General features: G+C 38.3%; 2 protein-coding genes across 4 annotated transcripts in view; one reads left to right on the top strand and one right to left on the bottom strand.

The window, feature by feature from the left end:
• Nucleotides 1-2894, top strand: part of LOC121947313 (thymocyte selection-associated high mobility group box protein TOX-like) — a 95587-nt gene extending 92693 nt beyond the window's left edge. For 2 of the 3 annotated variants that reach the window (XM_042492299.1, XM_042492302.1), the window contains one exon: nt 1396-2894. In XM_042492299.1, coding sequence (XP_042348233.1) covers nt 1396-1438 — 43 coding nt within the window. In that variant the 3' untranslated portion in view covers nt 1439-2894. The remainder of the gene's footprint in view (nt 1-1395) is intronic. The other variant, XM_042492301.1, reaches the window with a different exon arrangement.
• A 6588-nt stretch (nt 2895-9482) lies between these two features.
• Nucleotides 9483-18402, bottom strand: LOC121946795 (large neutral amino acids transporter small subunit 1-like). The gene is made up of 11 exons (XM_042491549.1): nt 18279-18402; nt 17175-17702; nt 16912-17037; nt 14113-14218; nt 13907-13951; nt 13347-13470; nt 13125-13228; nt 12285-12381; nt 11227-11376; nt 10054-10228; nt 9483-9782 (listed from the first exon to the last, which is right to left on the bottom strand). Exons 1-11 carry the CDS (start codon nt 18352-18354, stop codon nt 9706-9708), a joined length of 1608 nt encoding a protein of 535 aa, XP_042347483.1. The 5' UTR covers nt 18355-18402; the 3' UTR covers nt 9483-9705.
• Nucleotides 18403-20107: the final 1705 nt, after the last annotated feature.

Here is a 20107-nt window from a genome sequence, read left to right as displayed (position 1 = left end):
AAATGAATTAGAAACTCTCTGATATAAATATTGCCTTAATATCTTTAATCACAGTCATTATTTTGAGCAAGTTCATCATTATTCTGAAATGCTCATTCAGTATTTTTGACATATTATAACATTGTTTTCAGTTAAGCGAGTCACTTTTACCATAAGTTTTACAATATTTTAAAACAGGAAGTCAATATTTTGAGACACTACCTCATTATTTTTTAGATAAATGAGTCTTTCTAATTAGTTTCTAATTAGTTATTAATTATTTTGAGGTACCAGCTCGGTATTTTGAGATAATTTAGTCATTGTTTTAGAAAGTTTGTTATTTTATTATAACTCTGATATACAATATCATTATTTTGATATACTAACTTAAAGATTTGAGATAATAGCTTGTTAACTAAACTTGAGAAAATTTCTCAATATTTTGAGATTCTAAATAATTATATTGAGATAGTTTCCCTTTACTTATGGCTCCCATGATCTTTTTAGTTTTTCATCACACTGGTGGAAATGGACTTCCATTTCCATGAAAAGAATAAAAATGACCTGGCGTCTGTAAATCCAGGACATTTGATTGTTGAGAATATTAAGTAGTTGTCTGACAGTTACTCATTTTCCAAATGAGTTGCTCTAAACCACTTCACTTTCACACTTGGAGACTCAGACAGTATTAATCATAAACTGCGATTTCTCTGTTAAAGCAAAGCATCTCCTTGAAATTGAAATGAGTAATGCAGCAGTAGAACAATGCTATTACCGAGCTTGGAAAAAGTGTGACATCCAATTAAGTTTCCCTGTGTTTCGCTCAGCAAACATTGCCTTATTGAATCAAGCTATTCAAGCAGGTACAAGGGGAATGTTGTTTTGTCTCACACCTGAAACTCGGTGTTGCTATTCCGAGACGCAGGAGAGCTGGAAGTCAGTATCTCCTGTATTTAGAGCTGATTCATCTGTATGTCAAATGGGATCACGCCTGGGTCAAATCATGTTTGATGCTCTTTGAAGTCGATTGAGTCTTTGCTTAAACCTTTTCCCTCAGTGTCAGATCATAGTAGTTTTGAGTTTTGGAGCGTACTGAATTATTTCCAGTGTGTCAGTGAAGATAACTGGAGAACAGACTTTTTATTTTGACATTTCGAGTACCAAGCGATCTGCAAATTCTGAGTTTTGTCTTTTTCTTTATACTGATTGATGTCTGTTGTTTGTCGACAGCTTTAATGTTTCGGAGCAGCTTTCTTAGCCAGGTCTTCCTTGAAATAGATTTCATCATTTCACTGGGATTTCCTTGTGAGATGTATGATAAACAGAAATACATGTCTTCAGGTTAGGTTTGGGTTAGGGTTAAGATTGTCTTCGCACGTATCCAGACATACATTAATGCAGTTTCCTTTTCCACAGCAGTGGCATGGGAGCTCGGGACAAGCCTCTCTACCTCACTTGAAGTTGAAAGACCTCCAAATGTCAGACTCCAGGGAGCTTTCCACCATAACAACAACGTCATCGATGTATCTGCTTCTACACCATTTGGTTTTTCTTTTCTATTTTTTGTGACGGATTTCGAAAATCCCAAAGACTGCTACAGTAACTTCACCTATTTGCCAAGCACTTAGATCGGCCAGAAGCCCGAGGCACTTCTCTTGCTTTTTTTTTCCCTATCACTGAACTTTTCCCTTTTTTTTTTTTTTTTTTTTTTTTTTCTTTTTTTGCGGGGGCAGTGAGTTTTAAGCTCATGCCAACATACTGGAAATGAAGACCAAAAAAAAAAGTCTTCTCATTTTGTTTTGAATTTTTTAAAGATGCTCTCTCTCCCCTCTCCACTCCATTACTCTGTGTTTGCCATGGACTGCCCTCATTGGGGAGGTGAAATGCTCTAAGCATACTCAAAGCGTAGGGGTCTTGGGTAGAAAAGCGAATGCAGGAAACTAGAATATAGTCACCTCAGCAGGGGTGGATGTACTTCAGGACAGACTGAAACACCCCAACTGAGTAAAAGCAAATTATAATGAAGATAGTCACACTTAAGACATTTGTAAATCATCCTCGCCCCTAGTAAAGGACTCCCTCCTTTCCTTTTTTTTCTCACAGAGTGATTGTAAATATCACCAAAATGGATCCCTCTTATGTGTGTATTTAGCTGCAGTCCCTTGCTTTCTTTTTTTTAAACATTCTTTTCGTTTGGTTATGTGATTTTCGTGCAGGCGGATTCAGTGAGGGAATACACACACTAAAAGTTGTGTTGAAACTGTGTTCACTGGTCTTGTTTCTCTCCAAACAAGAGAGAAATGCATAGACTGTAAAAACGCTCCATTTCCTCCTCAACTGGCGGAGCTCTGATAGAGAGTGTCGCTCTCTTCACATGGCCTCAGGACGTTACAGAACTGTAGAGGTCAAAGGTTGATACCTCTCCTTTTAGCTCCTCCTCTTATTGGTCAATAAGGGCCGCCTCCACCTGTAACCCTGCCCACCTACCCGTAGTCCTGACACCACTTGTACAGGTGAATAAAAAAAAAAAGTTGCTAAATGTGAAATGTTACTAAATAAAAAAAAACATAACAGTGGGTTTTAAAGTTTTTGACTAGTTTTATTAGGTGTTTTAGAATTGTGTTGAACTCATCTTTATCATTTTTTGTGAAGAAAAAAGAATCTGAAGATATTTTGTTTTTTCACTGTAGCAGGATTTGCGTTTCGGAGGAACATTCATGGGGGTAGATATTTTAAGTTTGTGTATAAACCTGCCAAATGTATTTCTTTAATTTGTAAAGCCAGTGATGAGAAAACCCATTTTGTTTTGTTGAATATCATATGTTTTACAATATGGTCATTCTATTTAATTTGGTTGCAGGTTTCACATCTATTTATGAATGATATGAAGTAACATTTTGGCTTATTTTCATCAGGGTGCATTATTATTATTATTATTATTATTATTATCATTATTATTAATAATATTAATATTGAATTAGAATAAGAAATATTTTTTCAGAAATTGTTGTTGGTGCAATACCAGTGTACCAGCATTAGATTCATTTTGTGTCACAAATACTTCTTTTGTTTTCTTTTGTCTGTAATAAAATGTTTAAAGTGGAGAAACTGATGTGCATGTCTCTATTCTATTTTATCATTTTTTGGTTTTTTTTTACATTGCTAAGTCTCTACACAGTCATTAGTAATGTTATGAGTAGCACCTGATAGCTGCAGCTGCCTATAAACAGAACTCTGCATTCGCCTGCTTGTGTCTGAGGTTAATGAGGAGAATTATCTTTGATGTCGTAGGAAAGTTAATGCGACTGCCGTCACGTGGCTCATTAGGTGTGGAGCTTAGGCTCCACAGTATGGCTTTTAATGAACTTTAACCCTTTCTACACTTTTTTCTTTTTCTTTTCATAAAAGCAGACATGATCAATATAATATATCAAGCAACATTTTTCTGCCCGCTGGTCGTGATTTCTGGTAAAGGTGTGATGATGAAACCTAGAATTGATGCAGCAGTACACGGTCTTTCAGAGAAGTACCTGAGAAGAAAAATAGGACTGCCTTTTACTTATGAATTTCACAGTTGGATTAAAGGTAGAATAGAAATGGAATCTATCATCACTCCCCCTCCTCTCTCTCTCTCTCTCTCTCTCTCTCTCTCTCTCTCTCTCTCTCCTTGTTGGTGATGGCGATGATGCAGTGCCCCCTAGAGCTGATTCATAAAACTGATTGTTTTTCAGGTCAAACTAACCTGAAAACAATCAGTTCACTACAGCTCCATGGCTTCACCGAGACTGTTGATGACCTGTAATACTGATGTGTTTTATTGACAATAAAGGACATATAAAGGCCCTCACCTCATGAGCATGCTCTTAGCGCTAAGTAGCCATGAGATATTAAAAGCTTTGTAAATAATGACCCTCTTGAGTGCCTCAGATTTCTTTAACAATCCCTAAAAGCTCTTGCCTAAAAGCCTTACCTCTCAACTACGTTTTTTCTGGGCAGCTTCCACATGTGAACATGTTTAACTGAGTGTGTACAAAAAAGATGGCATTGCTCTCAACAAAAGTACAATGTTCTAAACCATTAAATACACATAAGAAATTACATTTGTGAACAGTTAGGAGCAATATTATCATTTAAATGCCAACAAAAGAGGGAAAAGTGGAAGATTTCACACTGTATAATCCTTTAAATACAGATGTTTTACACTGAATTACTGTTATGGCTGATTATAGCTGTATGACAGTAATAAGGAGGCATGGACCTCTCTGGTATTTCACCATGTCTTATTGATGTTCCTCTATTGCCATCTGCTGGTGACATCTAGTGCAGATGGTGAGTCTGGTTCCAATATCGAAAACAATTAAACCTATAACATCTACACTGTAAATATTTGTAATTTTGCAATATGATAGATGTATAAGGAGAAAATTCAAGTGTTTCTTGATCCCAACTGTGGTTATTCTCATTTAAAGGCTGCTCAAGTGTGCAAAGAAAACATTAAGTCTAAGACTGACTCCTGCAACTTTTATAAAGATTTTTTTTTTTAGTTTTTGTGGTATAGATATAGATATATCGATATGTAGTCATAAGTCAGAATACTCACGGGACAAGAGGATTTTATCACCCCACTAGCAGTTTTCCTTTTAGAGTTTTCCTTTATTTATGAAAAATAGATTTTGAAGGCTCACAATTAAATTATGTATAAAGATTGATGATGTGTTTAGGTGTGAAACTGAATCGATCTCACCTCAGTTATATATAATTGAAACTCCATGCAGGTGTAGTTTTTCCCAGCATTATTTCAGATGGCAGAAAGCTGCAGGAAAAAAAAAAGTTTTGTGCAATAGTTATTTACATTTTTAAAAGACATTTAAAACTAGTATATTGCATGTGGACTGCTTATACGTTTTTTTTTTAAATGTATGTCCATGTTGTTTTTTTATGTTTACTTTCTAATAAAATAAAAGTCCTGCAGTCCTGACAATATTAAATTTGACTTTACTTAACTCTATGCACTCATTTATTATTTTACAGTTTTAATGAACTGGTCAAGTCCCTGTATGGTGCCTTCCCTTTTTGCAGAAGGTATCAAAATACTCCATACGTACGTCACTTGTGCAATATTGTCTCCTTGCCCTTCCAATCTCCCATCACTAATATTGTCTCCTGCAGCTGTGATACTGGTTCCATCAGCAGCCATCAGACCCTCTCATTTCCTCTTCAGACGGATATGAACTCTCCTGACAGCACAGGCACCGGCAGCACCATTGTCTGACAGCCAACAAACAAGACAAGACAAACAAGAGAGGACAGAGCATTTCATACAGATCACTACCCAAACACTTGATGGCTGAGATGATACCGCCGTTGCACGACATTTTGAGAAAATCGTGCTTGTAAAACATCCTCATTTGGATAGGAGCTATCTTATGTTTTGGGATTGCTTGTTCTATTAGACAGTGTTATCTGCATAGAGTCTGGGGTTTGGCCATTTGTTAACTGATGCAAGTATATTAGGACACTGTATTTACGCAGCGGTGAGGAATCTGATTTCGACCCTCTGAGGAATACTTCTTTTGTTGGCTTCAGAAAACACACACAGCCAGGCCAGCTTTGAACAAAAATATGTTTATTGTTACATGTACCCGCCATGGTCACTGACATACAACAGCTGCAATAACTGACTTATGGGTACTTTCAATTTTTAAGATTAAAAATATGCTATTAGACTTATTTTTCTCCATAACATTTTCATTAGGCAAATCCCATTAAAGGCATTATCAGTTTATACACACAGTAACACAGAGATACAGTATGTTGTGCATAACATGAAATATATGATGGGGTCTGTAGAAAGCAATTATCTTTATAATCAATCAGTGATTTGTGTAGTTTTTACATCCTTAATTGAATCACTGATATATTAAGTAAAGGGCACATACAGAATTATTTCTGTAACCATTGTACTGTTTATGTTGTGCTTGTAGCTATCTTACTGCTTATGGTAAATAAATCATGAAGTAAAAAAGGTGCATCATGTTCTAGAGTTTGTAATAAACTTTCATATTGACTTACTTTTTTTTAAATTCCGGTGTAAACATTCGATTCTTTAGGGGATTGTTGTCATAGGGTGGTAATTACAGCTGTCCTTTCCTCTCTTTGTACATTTATCTCCACTGTGGTATTTTTAAACTTTGATTCATCATTGTCCAGTTGTTTTTTTGTTTTTTTTTTTGTGATGCTTTGGTCCGATTTCCAGTCAATCTGCCTTTTCCTCAGTCACTTACAGCTTCGTTTATGTTGGAAGAGTGGCACTCATTTTTCAATTTTGTGTCTCCGATCAACATGCATTGTTATCCCATTTACACGGGGCGGCCCCTCCCGAAAATAAATGGAAATAACTGGAGGCCTCTGCGTGGTCCTTTTGAACTTGAGAAGGCATGTTCCCAGTCTTTTTTTTTTTGTTTTTACAATTAATGCACTTTAAATTAAAGCTTTATATTTGAGATTTTTTTGTCTTTTTTATGGAAAAGGACAACCAGCCGATTTGAAGAACAATGAATTGCTTAACATGTAAATACAGACACACAACACGTTGAGGCAGGATTTTTGTAGAACTCAAAATATTAACTGTACCACAAGTAGTCTATGCATATCAGATAATTAGTAATATTAACTTTAAAATAAGATTTAGAAAGTATATCAGTAGCCATGTGATTCCTTTACTCTCATATTGACATAGCTTTCAACTAGCCTATGCACTTCAATGATATAATAGAGTTCCTGAAATTCAGTTGAGGCTTTTGGTTTTGGTGTGCCACCCCAAACTCCCTCTTATACATGCACTGCAAACCTGAAATCATTCAGAATTCAGACAGAGGAGCTGATATAAAGTATAAGTCTGAAATCAGTTAGATTGGACATTGAATGAGCTTCCCATTGAGCACACATGTGAGTACAACGTGTAATTGTCGCAGCAGGCGAGTAGGCGCGTTGACGATGTTTCTATCGCGTGGCTTTGGCAAAATTGTAGGAAAATAAACATTCCACAATGAAGTAGATGGGTCAACACAAAGACAGCAACTCTCTCTAACTGGAGAGACGAGGAGATTTGTAAACTTCTCTTGGTAAGGGCCAAAGCAGAGGTCATCAGACAAATTAAAAGTAGGTCAAGAGACTGTTGTTTATGAACAAATAATGAACCAGTTATGAGACCACGGTGTAATCTGCGTCATGTCCTGCCTCCTGCAAGCTCTAGTTTGTATTTACAAAGTAATAACACCTCTGACAAAGAAAGACTATCTCCTTTTGTGTGCTACACGTGTGAAAAGTAAACCTCAGACGATGTCTGATTCTCCAGACAGGTTTCAAGTTCATATTAGAAAAAGATTCAAGATGGTCAGTGGTCCAATCGGGCCCCCCCTACAATACAATTCAGGGGGCGCCACTGGACTTGGCAGTGTCCTACAAAACCTGGACCTTAGAGCTTGATAATCCATGCACCGTTGATATTTAAAGGGGCTGTCTCTCTATTCTGTGCATAATCTAGAGATCTTTACCGACAAACACAACCTCCACCCTCATTTTTCTTTTTTTCTCCGTGATTGAGAGTAGACTGGGAAAATGCTTACAATAACTTTAGGAAAACCTCAGTTTAAAAGTTTTTATAGGTAAAATCATAAAGCAAAGCTTATGTCACTGAATTTCCAACATTCACTCTGGTCTCATAGTGACAATAAAACAAAAAAAGTTGGTATATCAGCACTGACATGACCGGCACAGATAATAGACACAGCAGTACAAAACACTAACACTACAATGGAGATGTCTAAATACAACCAGAAGGACATCTATGCAGGTCTGCAGTTTCTTATAATAATTCCTCACAAACAGCTGCTGGTTTCCACTGTCATTTCATCTAATATCATCACAGACTGAGGCTGACTCTGACATGGTTTGATGTGAGAATAAAATAATACAAGAAACGGACCCGCTTCACAGCAACACATCTCCAGGAAACCTTACATACACTGTTTTATCTCACTTCAGCTTGTGCTTTCAGATAGTGCTGCTGATTCCATTTTACAAATGCATACAAAAAAAATGCAAATATTCAACACAAATGTTAGTAGTGTATGAGTAAAATGCAATCAGTGTTATGCCAGTTAACCATTTCCTCTTCCAGTCTTGACCTTATCTATACACTCACTATGTGAGGTCTTATTCACCTAAAATCATTCACTGTAGCAGAAAGTCCTCAGTTTTAACTCAGTTGATTAGCTTTCATGTACTATAAAACTGTAAACTATAATAAACTATGTGTATCTTGGTTATTAGTGTTTATCAAAGGTCCTGCTCACTCAACTACTCATTACTACATTTTAAGTGATAAAAAAAACATGTTTTAGGCCACTAGAATATATTGTGTGCAGCTTCTAATGTTGTGTTGGTGGTACAGTATTTCATTATTCGTCTGCAACAATTTGGGGAGAACAGGATTGGTTGTCACGCCACTTACTTTCATTTGAATATGTCAAAAACTGAATCCTTCAGGGCTTCCCTTTTTAATGTGTAATGGCAGCCTTAAATGTCAGGTAAAAAATTAGTTCCCTCAAGCTTATTCTGATCAAAAGATATGGATCATCAATATGTCTTGTGCTCTTGTGACAAAAATTCCTACCATAGGGCTGATAGTCACATGCTATGGGGTTGGGTGTATTAATGTTATTTTAATGGGGAAAAGGAAAAAGAAATGGATACGATGTTAAAATTGAAATTAAAGAGTTTAATTTCATTGTTTGTTTTTTTTTAATTGAAATCCAACAACCTAACCAGCTCATGTATCAAGAGAATATAAGCAGGAAAGATGTTCTGGGTTTTCGCACATTCATTTATTTGTGGTGGCCCGCCACGATTAAAACATCTGCCGCCTCCTATTGATTTTGTTTGTGGTGCCAGACATATCATTACGAGCACTGTTGGCGCGTTTGGTTATTGACTGCACCTCTCAGAGTGCAGAGCATACTCTAGGCACAGACAGAGCAGCAGAGAGCCAGGCACCGTGAAAGTGAAATTTAACCATTGATGTGTTGGATCTAAAAGTTTGCTAGCACCCCTTCTGCAGCAGCTTCTGATTCTGATTCTCATTCTGATATGATCAGCTCTGACTGGATTGAGAGTTATTACCATTTTTGCCTGCATTGCATCCACAAACCCATAAAAATGTCCAAATTTAAAGAGGGGACACAATGAATTTTTTTAATGCTTAGATTCTAATTGGTGGCGTCTGACCCAACCTTGGAAAAAAGCGATATCTAATGAATGTGACGACCAATGCCGTTCTCCGCTATTCACATTTTAAGATCGGAGCATTGTTCTCCATTCACTACCTAATAATAAAAAAATAATCTGTAAGCATGCTCTAGCATTAATCATTTTAAAATTGTGAATAAAAGCAGTGAAAACTATCAAAACCTGACAAATTTTCTTCAAATTTTAAACATTTTGTAGTGTTGACATTAAGTATGCCTTCATTCTTTGCACACAAGAGCGTACGTAAACCCTTCTTTACCAAGATTGCTAGGCCGCCCTTGTCAATGCCAATTATCTTCATAGTTATCTGGTTAGTGATACTGCCTAAACCAAATCACACATGAATGAATGTAAACATATCAAGAATGTTCAGACCAAAATATTGACAGTCCTTCATCCTGTTGTTTGCGTCCCGTGTTATTCAGCTGCCTCATGTTGCTCCCTCTCCTCAGGAACAGACATGAAGATCTTCTGACAGAACATGGTGAAGATTTCTGAGGAGAAACAACTCATCGTATCATGTTTTCTTTTGCTAGGTTACTGCAGGTCTAATGTTGTCAGATTTTATTAAACATGGGACCAACACCTTGGTTTGAGTCCTTCGCACTGGCTATATAAACAAGCCAAATGTATCAGTGCCCACAGCTGCACTCGAGCAGATATTCTCACATGAATTTCACAACAAACTGTAATGAATGCTTCTTTGGCCTTGCCCTGAACAAATAGACAAAGACGGTATTAAAAAAACAAAAATGTCTTACTCACCCAGCATCTTCTTGACCACATGGGGTTTCTTCCACTTGTAGCCCAGTAGGTATGCCGGGACGCCTGTGAGAATAATGCCGCTGCCTATCAGGCACTCAAACGGAGCTGCCCAGAAGGAGACCGCGATCATGAAGACACAGCTCAGAACGAAAGTCACAGGGATGAACAGACACACCTGCAGGAAGAGAACACAACAGATGTAGGCGTTTGTTACCCTTAGAAAAGAGAGTAGATAAAATACCAAAATTCTTAAAGTTACTGCATTTTTAGAAAACTGATCCCCTGAAATGCACTCACAAATTTCAGGTCATGTGTGATAAACATACCATATTGGCTTATACTTTTAATTTCATCACATGTTAAAACCAGTGGCGCAGAGAGACTGTGAAATTACCAAAGTCCTGTACTTGAGTACAGTTTTTAAGGTACCTGTACTTTAAGTATCTCCATTTTTAGCTACTTTATACTTCAACTTCTCGACAAATTTTCCTAATCTGCATGTAATTGATAACTTTAGTTACTTACATTGTTTAATTACTGTAAATTCAGATTAATAATACAAAATATAATCAACAAATAAAATGATGCATTATTATACTTCAAGATGAGACTTTATTCATCTTGGGCTCCACCTTTAATACACATTACATGTATGTAATATATAATGTCCTTAAATGGTCCATTCTGCATAATGTAACATCTTAATTTTGGTTCTTTATACTTTGAGCTCTATTTATTCATTGTTCCAGGTTCATCTTATAAAACAAACTGACTGAGAGCACTCAGGCTCAAAGGAAAGATGAAAGACTGGTCAACCAGCGTAATATTCCCATGATGAAACAGAAACAAAGAGCAATGTACGTGTTCAAACACCACTGAGCCAGAAAACACAGTATGGTTCCACTCCCAACTGATAACAAGAGCAGTGATACAATGGTGCTTTCATTATTGGAAAAAAAAGAAGAAAAGTGGATGCTCTATGAAATCAAGACACATGTTGATGTTTTGGTCAGACAAAGAAACTGGCTGAGCTTCAGCAGGAGTAAAAATCTTACATCACTTCTATACCTCTAAGTGACTCTCAGATCTGTAAAAAATGACTTTTCTCAGACAAATTTCAGTGCAACAAGAGTTTACCATGTGCAATACAGCCTTTCAGACACGGTACTTTACCTTAATGGGTCTTCTGAGGTCAGGCTTGGTAAAGCGCAGCCAGAGCATGCCGGCAATGGCCATACCAACACACAGCCAGGTGAAGAAGCTGAAGAGATTGATGACGGAGAAGATGTCCTGAGAGATGGCGTACATCATGGACAGCAAACACTGAAATAAAAAAGGAGGATAAGTTTGTATTAGTCTTTATATTGCATTATATGGTAATATAAAATGAAGATGAGATTTGCATACATACTTTCACCCACATATTTGCACACATTCATTAATATTTGCATACTTTCACATATTAAAGAAAATAATTTAGTAAGTTAAAGATAAATGTATATAAATAAATGTATGTATATGTTTTTTATATATATATATATATATATAAGTTATATATAATATATATAATAAAATTTAAATAAATAAATAAAATAATATTCAAACTGAACATGCTTATCGAACCACAGAACAGGGATGTATGGAACAATAGCTTATGTATAATGAGAAAAGACTAAAATAAATACAAATAATGATTATAAAAAAAATCAGCACCTTTGCAGGGGCATAATCTAGCATTTTTTAATAGGATAATGCAATTAGATCAACAAACATATCATATTGTTTTCATTATCCAGTAATAAAGGGGACAATCTGTGGAGTTGGTTTGGAGGTTTTGTTTTAGTCTGTTAGATCTCTAAATTTGATGTGTCTTTTTCATTAAAGGTGACCCATTTCAAACGTATAAACAAGCACACACATGTTGTCCTCGTTATGTTATTTGAAAATATCTTTTAAGAATGATTCTGGTGGAATATTTGCTTTGCTAAATGCTTTCATTTTGTGAATATTCAAAGTGTTGTAACAAGTTTTGGAGGGCCCGTTGTTCAATTAAAATAACTACTAACCAACTAGTGACCATATTCAAAAAATTGGAGAACACTTGTTGACGCTGCCACATTTCTTTGGTTGCAGAAAGACTTCAGTAAAGGGCATACATGACTTAATGCACCTTTATTTACTAAGACTTGATTGGATGTCATCGTGGTATGTTGGGCTGATTTGAGTCTTACTGTGAAGATGAGTGACGGCACTGGTGTGAAGAGGTCTGTGTGGACTAAACCCAGAGCAGCAGGAAGCTGACCCTCTCGAGCTCCAGCGTAGAACAACCTAGAACACAGAACGCTCTGTAGTGGCTATTTTGAGATGCAATAGTGGGCCCTTTATGAAATCTTCAGACCAATAACAGTCTCAGATTAACTCTCATATCACATGAAACACTTATCTTTCAAAATCTCTGTGTGTTCATCGTGTATAGACAAATATCTGACTGCATTTTAATCATTGTAAGGTTACAAGATGATCAAAACTATATTAAACAAAAAAATAATTACACTTGATTTTTGCTCCAATTTTTCACAGGTTTCATTTAAAGATCTAAGACTTTTATGCACACAGTGGATATGTAGGTGTGCCTTGGGATGGTCACAATTAAAGACCACTCCACAATGTGTAGTTTGACCACCCAGTACCATCCTTTTATTATTTCATGATTCAGTTTTGGTAGACATTCTGCAGTCAGCATGCCAGTGACATGCTCCCTAAAAACTTGCAACATCTGTGGCATCACGTGAAAAACTGCACATCTTAGAGTGGCATTTTATTGTGACCCTCCAAAGGCACACCTGTATAGTAATAATACTGTTTAATCAACACGTCAATGAGAATGAGAGGTGCTCACTAACACAAACAACTTTGTGAGTAAAATCAGAAAAAAACCCCAAAAGAATTATGTTTAAAATTGTTCAGAGTAGATGGAGCAGTTTCCTGGAAATTTTTAAACACACATGACACTTTCAAGACACTGTTCACTATTGTAAGAGCGTTTTTATTCTCTATGCACAAACACATACCGTGCTGAGGTAAACAGAGATCCGTTGACGGCTCCAAAGCAGGACAGTCCCACGAAGACAGGAATCAGCCAGGACATCACACCAAGATGGTACTCCCCAAAACTCTGCACCACAACACAGTACTCATGAGAAAACACAACTATCAACAAGATGCAGCTGATGGCTATTAGGGTTATAGTCTGCAAGCCGAAGCAGTGGTAACTATGAAAGATGTATGCTCACCACGGCAACGGCCTCCGACTCGACCATGACTTCAGGAGAGATGGTGGTGAAGTAGGCCAGGTTGGTCATAACATACACCACTGTTACTATAGGCATGGATATGATGATGGACAAGGGCAGGTTCCTGTTGGGGGTAAATGTCAGCGTTCATCTGATGTGTTCTAACCTGACTGTTTTTATTGTATTTATGATTTTAGTGATTTGTGTTCAGTTTCATGCAGACCAGTTGTGACCATAGCATTTCAAACCAATTTAGCTTCTTACAGCAGTCAGTCATGCTGGATTATATAATATAAAACAAAGCAACTAAACATTTCATGCAATCCAAAACTCATGTTTATAATTTGATTTAGTTAAGGCTGGCTGTCAATTCAGCTTTACGTATGTTTTTGAGGCTGCTTTTATATTAAATTGCATTAATATATAAAGGTCAACATGTCACTTTGCATACTGTATCACCATGCAATCAATTGATGGTAAACAAACTCAGGCATAGATGAGGGTAGTCATGCTAGTGGCATGTACGATCCTCATAACAACCTTCATCACATTTAAGTCACCTCTCTGGATTGATCATCTCCTCGGTCACGTAATTCAGGTAATTCCTAAAAACAAATTTTAACAAAAGTTAAACAATAGTTTTAGGTTTGTACAAAGACTGGAATTACCATATATTGTATTACAAAGAAAAACAACTGGTAGCAATGAGTATTTCATTTCTATTTCTGCTCTGTAATTAAATCAAAATAGGTCACAAATGCCTCACCAGCCCCCAAAAGCAAAGAGACCACTGTACAGAGCCAAGACAATATTGTCCACTCCCAGCTTGCTGCCTTCAAATGCCTTTTCAGGTGTCAGGTATGGCACGTCACCTGTGCGCGCGCACACACACACACACACACACACACACACACACACAAAGAAGAAGTTGAAGGGATTCATTCTTCTCTCTTTTAAAACAGCTTTAGCTCAAGTAATTTTGTGGTTTTATACACTGTTGATGGATTTTCATTCAGGGATGCTTCCACTTCTTATTTCTCGCATGAAGACCGGTTGGTTGCTACCTGCCCTTTGACAGGCTTGACATTTTAAGCACACCAGTTCGGACTCTGAACACTTTGCCTCCAGCAGGTTTGAGCGTCTGCTTTGATGTACTGAAACATATATCAGGCCCTGTTCGGCTGACATTTGAAAATAAGCAGAAATATATTTTGATAAGTAAATCTCAATCCACGCCTTTATCCACAGCAGCTAACAAAACCAGTATATCAACTGTCAAGGAGGCTGTGTGTGTGTGCGTGTGTGTGTGAGTGTGCATGCTCAAAATGTGTGTGTGCCTGAAGTCTTGCGTGGCCTTCTCCTCTACCTGTCGCTTTCAGATGGTAATGACTCTGCTCTCTGTGAGGCTTATTACGCACACATTATTTTCTCACTCAGTCCTTCTCTCTTTTGCGCTCTGAAAGAGCGCAGTGTGACAACAGCCGGCAAGCTTCACAGCGTAGTTTCCATGGTAACACAGTGTGGCGCACAATGATGGTGGGTGTGGCCTTGAAAAAAAAAAAAAAAGAAAAAGGGGGGGGTGGGGTGGGGGGGCAGCAGATGTAACATGGAGCAGACGACGATGCCTACAGTCTCTTCCCGCGCTGTTTTATTTTGAATGGCATGACTTGAGTGGATTTAGCTGCTTTGCTATTTGAGTTGAGAAAAGAATATTTAATATTCAAGCTGGAGCTGACAATGCACATATGAATCACATAAGCAGCTCCTCCATGTTTAGGGCAATGTTATGGAAGATTGAGTTCATAATGAGAGTAATTGTAAGGCCTATGAACTACTGAAGGCAGGAAAAAAATATTTGTTTCTAAGATCCCCCATGATGACCACATTAATTTTATCATGTTCTGTTACATATTGTACATATTACATATATACTGGGGCTATATACACAGTATGTAGCCCACATAAATGTACCAGTGAGTCATGTATGAAACCAATTATGCCCATCAGTGTTCATCTTCAAAGCACACCCACGCAGACACACATGTTCATGGCTGCACACTTGCTCCAGCTCAATCACATGGCTAAAGACAGACAAGCCTTGTGTTCAGACTCAGCAACTGTGCTAACAAACTGAAAGGAGGGCAGTCTGCTTGGTTGGGCTCATTAGTGTTAGTCAACAATTTGTTGATCATTAGAGACCAAAGAAATAATACTTGGTTTCAGCACCACCAGTGCACACTGAGACATTAATGAGCAGAACTATACTTTGATAACACCTACAAACTGTAATGGTGTTTATTTTATTACACTTTTATGGCCATCATTATTGCAATAAACAACTATTACAAACAAGTGAGTTGGTTTAACACTGTACACCATTGCATGCTAGGAAATACACACTTATCATAATGAACGGTGGATAAAGCAATATTTGTTTGTCGAAATATAACACATTTTTTTATTTATTTGCCTATAGGGGAGGATTTGAAGCAATGATTGATGGTATTTCAGGTTTAGAAAAAGGCACCAGTGGAAAGCTATTAGAATCTATTGAGTGTCGCAAAAGGGAGCAATATAAAAGTTTTACAGATCATTAGGTATATTTTATATGGCTGAAATAATCATATATGAATGTTCTTTTTGTCACATGCTTTATCTCTCTCTCTCTCTCTCTCTCTCACACACACACACACACACACATACACACACACAAAATAAGAACCAATTTTTCTTTCACACTTAAGTGATGATGAACCAGATTCCCACCTCCATGAAGAAAGTTATGTTTTTGTTTGTTTGTTTTTTTGTCAATAGGATTACTGAAAAACTATACACCCAGTTTAATGAAACTTGGTGGAAGGGTATAGCATTGACCAAAGATAAACCCATTAAATTTTGGAGCAAATTCTAATCAATATACTATCATTATTTTCTTCTTTTGATAACATTATGAGATAGAGCATGTGGCCTTGGCAGAGGTCTGTACCTTTTAGTTGTTCATGTATTATGTTCATATATATGGCAGTCTAACAATAATGTCAGAGATTGGGCTAAATATCAACTTGTCTATCTTGCCCACTGAACTTAGCATGAAGTTGTGATCAAGATGTTAGTATTCAAGTTGAAAACATTAAACTAGAAAGGCCCTCAGACAGCACAGACCTCTCCCAAGGCCAAATGCCCTATCTCACAATGTTAATGAATCCACTATATGATTTAGATCTGTTCCAAAAATTAATAGATTCTCCCTTGGCCCATGCTGCAGCCTTCCATCACCTTTAATGAAATCAGCCCTGCGGTTTTTCTGTAATCCTGCTAAGAAAAAGGGAAGCAAACCAAAGTAGAAATATAACATGTCCTTAGTGGATGTAATGAAACCAGATAATGAAATATCTGTCTGTTTACTTACTGTATTATTATTGCTGTTTTTGGTCTCTTTGTGTTTTGCAGACCTGTAGCCAAAGAATGCTATATAGCACAGTTTTTACATGATCTCTGACCTGATCAGGACAAACTGTAAATCTCTGTGGCTCTGTCTATCTGTCTATGTGTAAGTGGGACTCACCTGTGAAAATCTGGATGAGGCCGAAGAGGATGATGATGATCAGAGCGAGCAATTTGGAGGCCGTGAACAAGTCCTGTACCTTGGTGGCCGCTCTCACACTGATGCAGTTTACAAACGTCAGCGAGGCTACAGGTGATGGGAAGATACAAAATAAATTAGAATTAGGAATTACAACTGGAATAAAGTGGATCACATGAATTTTGATTATTTGTCTTCTGCAAAGACAGAAAAGTCTTTGCAAGGTTACGCCAGCAAACACTCACTGAGACACAAGCAGGCAATGAGCTTGGCTGCACTGTCGGGCACGCTGCAGTTTGGGTAGAGAGGTTTCAGAAGGTACGTGGCAAACACCAGTGACACCACATACTGCGATGACGGCCGGATGATGAGCATCTCCACCCACAGCTTTAGAAAAGCCACCAGTTCTCCATACACTTCCAGTATGTAGGTGTAGTCTCCCCCCGACTTGGTGATGGTGGTACCCAGCTCAGCGTAGCACAGGGCGCCCATGGTAGAGATGACCCCACAGGCAGACCAGATGATCAGGGAGAGCCCGGCTGAACCGGTCTCTTTGACCACACCTGTTGGGGTGACGAAAATACCAGAGCCGATGATTGTGCCAATGATCATTCCTACGCCATTGAAGAGGGTGATGCTGCGTTTGAGCTCGATCTTCTCCCCTTTGGTGGGCGAGGCGGCGGTGGGGCTTGTGTCGGTGGGAGCAGAGACTACGGGGGTGGTTGGGGACGCTGGTTGCTCTACAATCAGACCATCTTGATCTGCTCCAGCTGCTGGAGGAGAGATGACAGCAGAGTTTCACATTCGAAGTTCAACTGTTTAATGTTGCCAGTGATCACAGAAAAGAGAAAATCACTGAAGTGACATCTTTAAAGTTTTCGTTGCTGAGATATTTTAGGCACTGGTTCATTTAGAATACCAAATTTATTTGATGGTGGAAGAAGTGTGCATTCTGTGTCAGCAATTTGGAGAAACCTGTGACATGGAGTGTTTAAAAACAGGTTAAACAGGCTAATCAGGGTAATTTTTAAAACCTGTTTCTGAAGAATGACGCCTTATTTCCTTAATTTACTTCTTACTCTGATAATATAGAAAGACACGGCATCAGGTCATTGTGTTTAAATACTCAGTAAAAGGCCAGTGTAGCACACACGCACTATATCTCAGTAACACATAATCTCACCTGTCACCTCGATCACCTGTCACCCAAAACACCACAATGCATCTCTCTAACCACATGAATCTCGAGGCACTTTTGCATCAGGCAATATTGCATCAGAGCGCATGGCGGCTAATGCAGCCCTGCACCATGTGGTATATACAGGAGTGTGAGCATGCACTGTACCTACCCCCCATCTTCTCCTGGCTTGCCACCTTGGCAACGCTCTCCCGGCTGCTCCGCGATTTCAGCTCCGGCTCAGCCATCTTCCCTCTTAATCTGTGTCCCCTTGTCTTTTCTTTTTCCTCCTTCCCCCCTTTTCCTTCCTCCCTTTATGTCCCCTTCCTCCTCCTGCCTGAATTTCCTCTCCTGTCTCCCTCACACACACACACACACACAACCCCCCAACCCCCCCCCCGCAACACACACTCTCTCTCTCTGTCTCTCTTTCTCTCTCTCTCTCTCTCTAGCCCTCCCTGATTCGTCCTTTCGCGCACACATGCACACACACACTCCTCTTCATTTGCACACACTGCCTTCGTCACTCAGACTGGAATTCATCTGACCCTGATCCTCTCTCTGTCTCTCCCTCCCTCTGCCTCTCCAGGATACAGCAGGGAGGAGCTGAACCTTTGTGATGCTGCTGCTTCTGTTGCTGTGTGAGCCTCTACGCCGCTCTACGCCCACTCCAGATGAATGATGGGATAGCTCAGAGGGGGGAAGTAGGTTACTGGCAGGCACCATTTGGAGGGGCCGCCATGTGACGCTGTAATCTGTTTGTGTGCTGCCTAATCCAGTAGTATACAGTATGTTCATGTGTGTGCTTTCGTGTCAGAGTGTATTAGAGAGGATGCTGTGGATCCAGCACTCCCTCTAGTGGTGTCAACATGGGGAAAAACAAGTGTCCTTGTTCTCCCTCTGCCGTACGGAGAGGTGACACGCAGAGAAAATGGAGACCCACTGACTGGCCATGTTCAGAGCAGACAATACAGAATAATGATGATGAGGCATATGATGATTCTGCTTTTCTCAGTGCTAAATTTCCACCTTATTGGCTAATTTCAAATTATGAAATTGTCACTAGGTGTTCACTAAAGACCAAACCTACATGGCATGACAAAGCCAGGGTGCTCATACTGCTCCATAACAACAGGGGCAGTGTAGCCTACAGAGCAATAAATCATTAAACCTTTGAAACCTGAGCAAATTGGTATCAGTTAAAAACATGAGAAAAGGGCAATGAGCAACAAAAGACGAAATGACCCAAACACAAGAAAATACCCTGAAAATATATGGAAAAAGTAAAAAATAAAATAAATGGAAGAAGTGCTTAAAAATTAGAATACTGGAATTTAAAATCTGTAATGATGGTAATTATACTTATACCTGTTCCCTTGACTTCTTGCAATTTGTGGAACATTTCTTACAAAGTTGCTAAACACCTCTTTTCCCAAGTTTTTGAAAGAAATCAAACTAATGTGCTCCGGGTTCAAACGGTTAGATTTTTGTGAAAAGTGACTGAAAGTAGAGCAATAAAAGTCATGACACTCCAGGTTTCACAGGGTTAAATCAATTATAGATCAATTATAGAATTTATTTTGCTGGGAATTCTGGACAGCTGGAAAAATACAGTGACTAAGCTATTTAAAACATGAGCACTTGCAGGGAGTGTCAGCTACGGCCTAAAGCATCTCAGAGTGTTTGAATTGTTGAAATGTCACAGATTACACCCTCATGGTACCCCTAAATTGATAAAATGCTTCAGGAGGTGAAAGAAATTATGACAATATCTATCTAATCTTTCAAAACCAGGTAGTGGTGTGCTCCAGATTCTTGAAACTTCTTTACTCATTTTTGAACACAAGGAAAAGTAAATCTAAATCTGTGGATAAATTGTTCAGCCATAATAATCGAGCTGTTGTAGGCTACAGCATATCAGTTTTTTTTATCTGCCATAAACACAAAAATATGATATAATAATATTCTAAATTGGGTGCTTGAAGGTCCTTTTCAGAAATC

The sequence above is a fragment of the Plectropomus leopardus genome, chromosome 8 (assembly GCF_008729295.1).
Source record: "Plectropomus leopardus isolate mb chromosome 8, YSFRI_Pleo_2.0, whole genome shotgun sequence".
Taxonomy (NCBI): Eukaryota; Metazoa; Chordata; class Actinopteri; order Perciformes; family Serranidae; genus Plectropomus; species Plectropomus leopardus.
Note: the sequence above shows the minus strand (reverse complement) of the source record. Positions and strands in the feature narration are given on the sequence as shown.

Bases quoted from the DNA above. Each gene is read 5' to 3' on its own strand.
- LOC121946795 (XM_042491549.1), bottom strand. From the start codon at position 18,354: ATGGCTGAGCCGGAGCTGAAATCGCGGAGCAGCCGGGAGAGCGTTGCC. The intron at 14,219-16,911 runs GTGAGTCCCACT...GCGCGCGCACAG, and splicing joins CCTCATCCAGATTTTCACAG to GTGACGTGCCATACCTGACA. The intron at 12,382-13,124 runs GTATGTGTTTGT...TCTGTGTTCTAG, and splicing joins TCTCTGTTTACCTCAGCACG to GTTGTTCTACGCTGGAGCTC.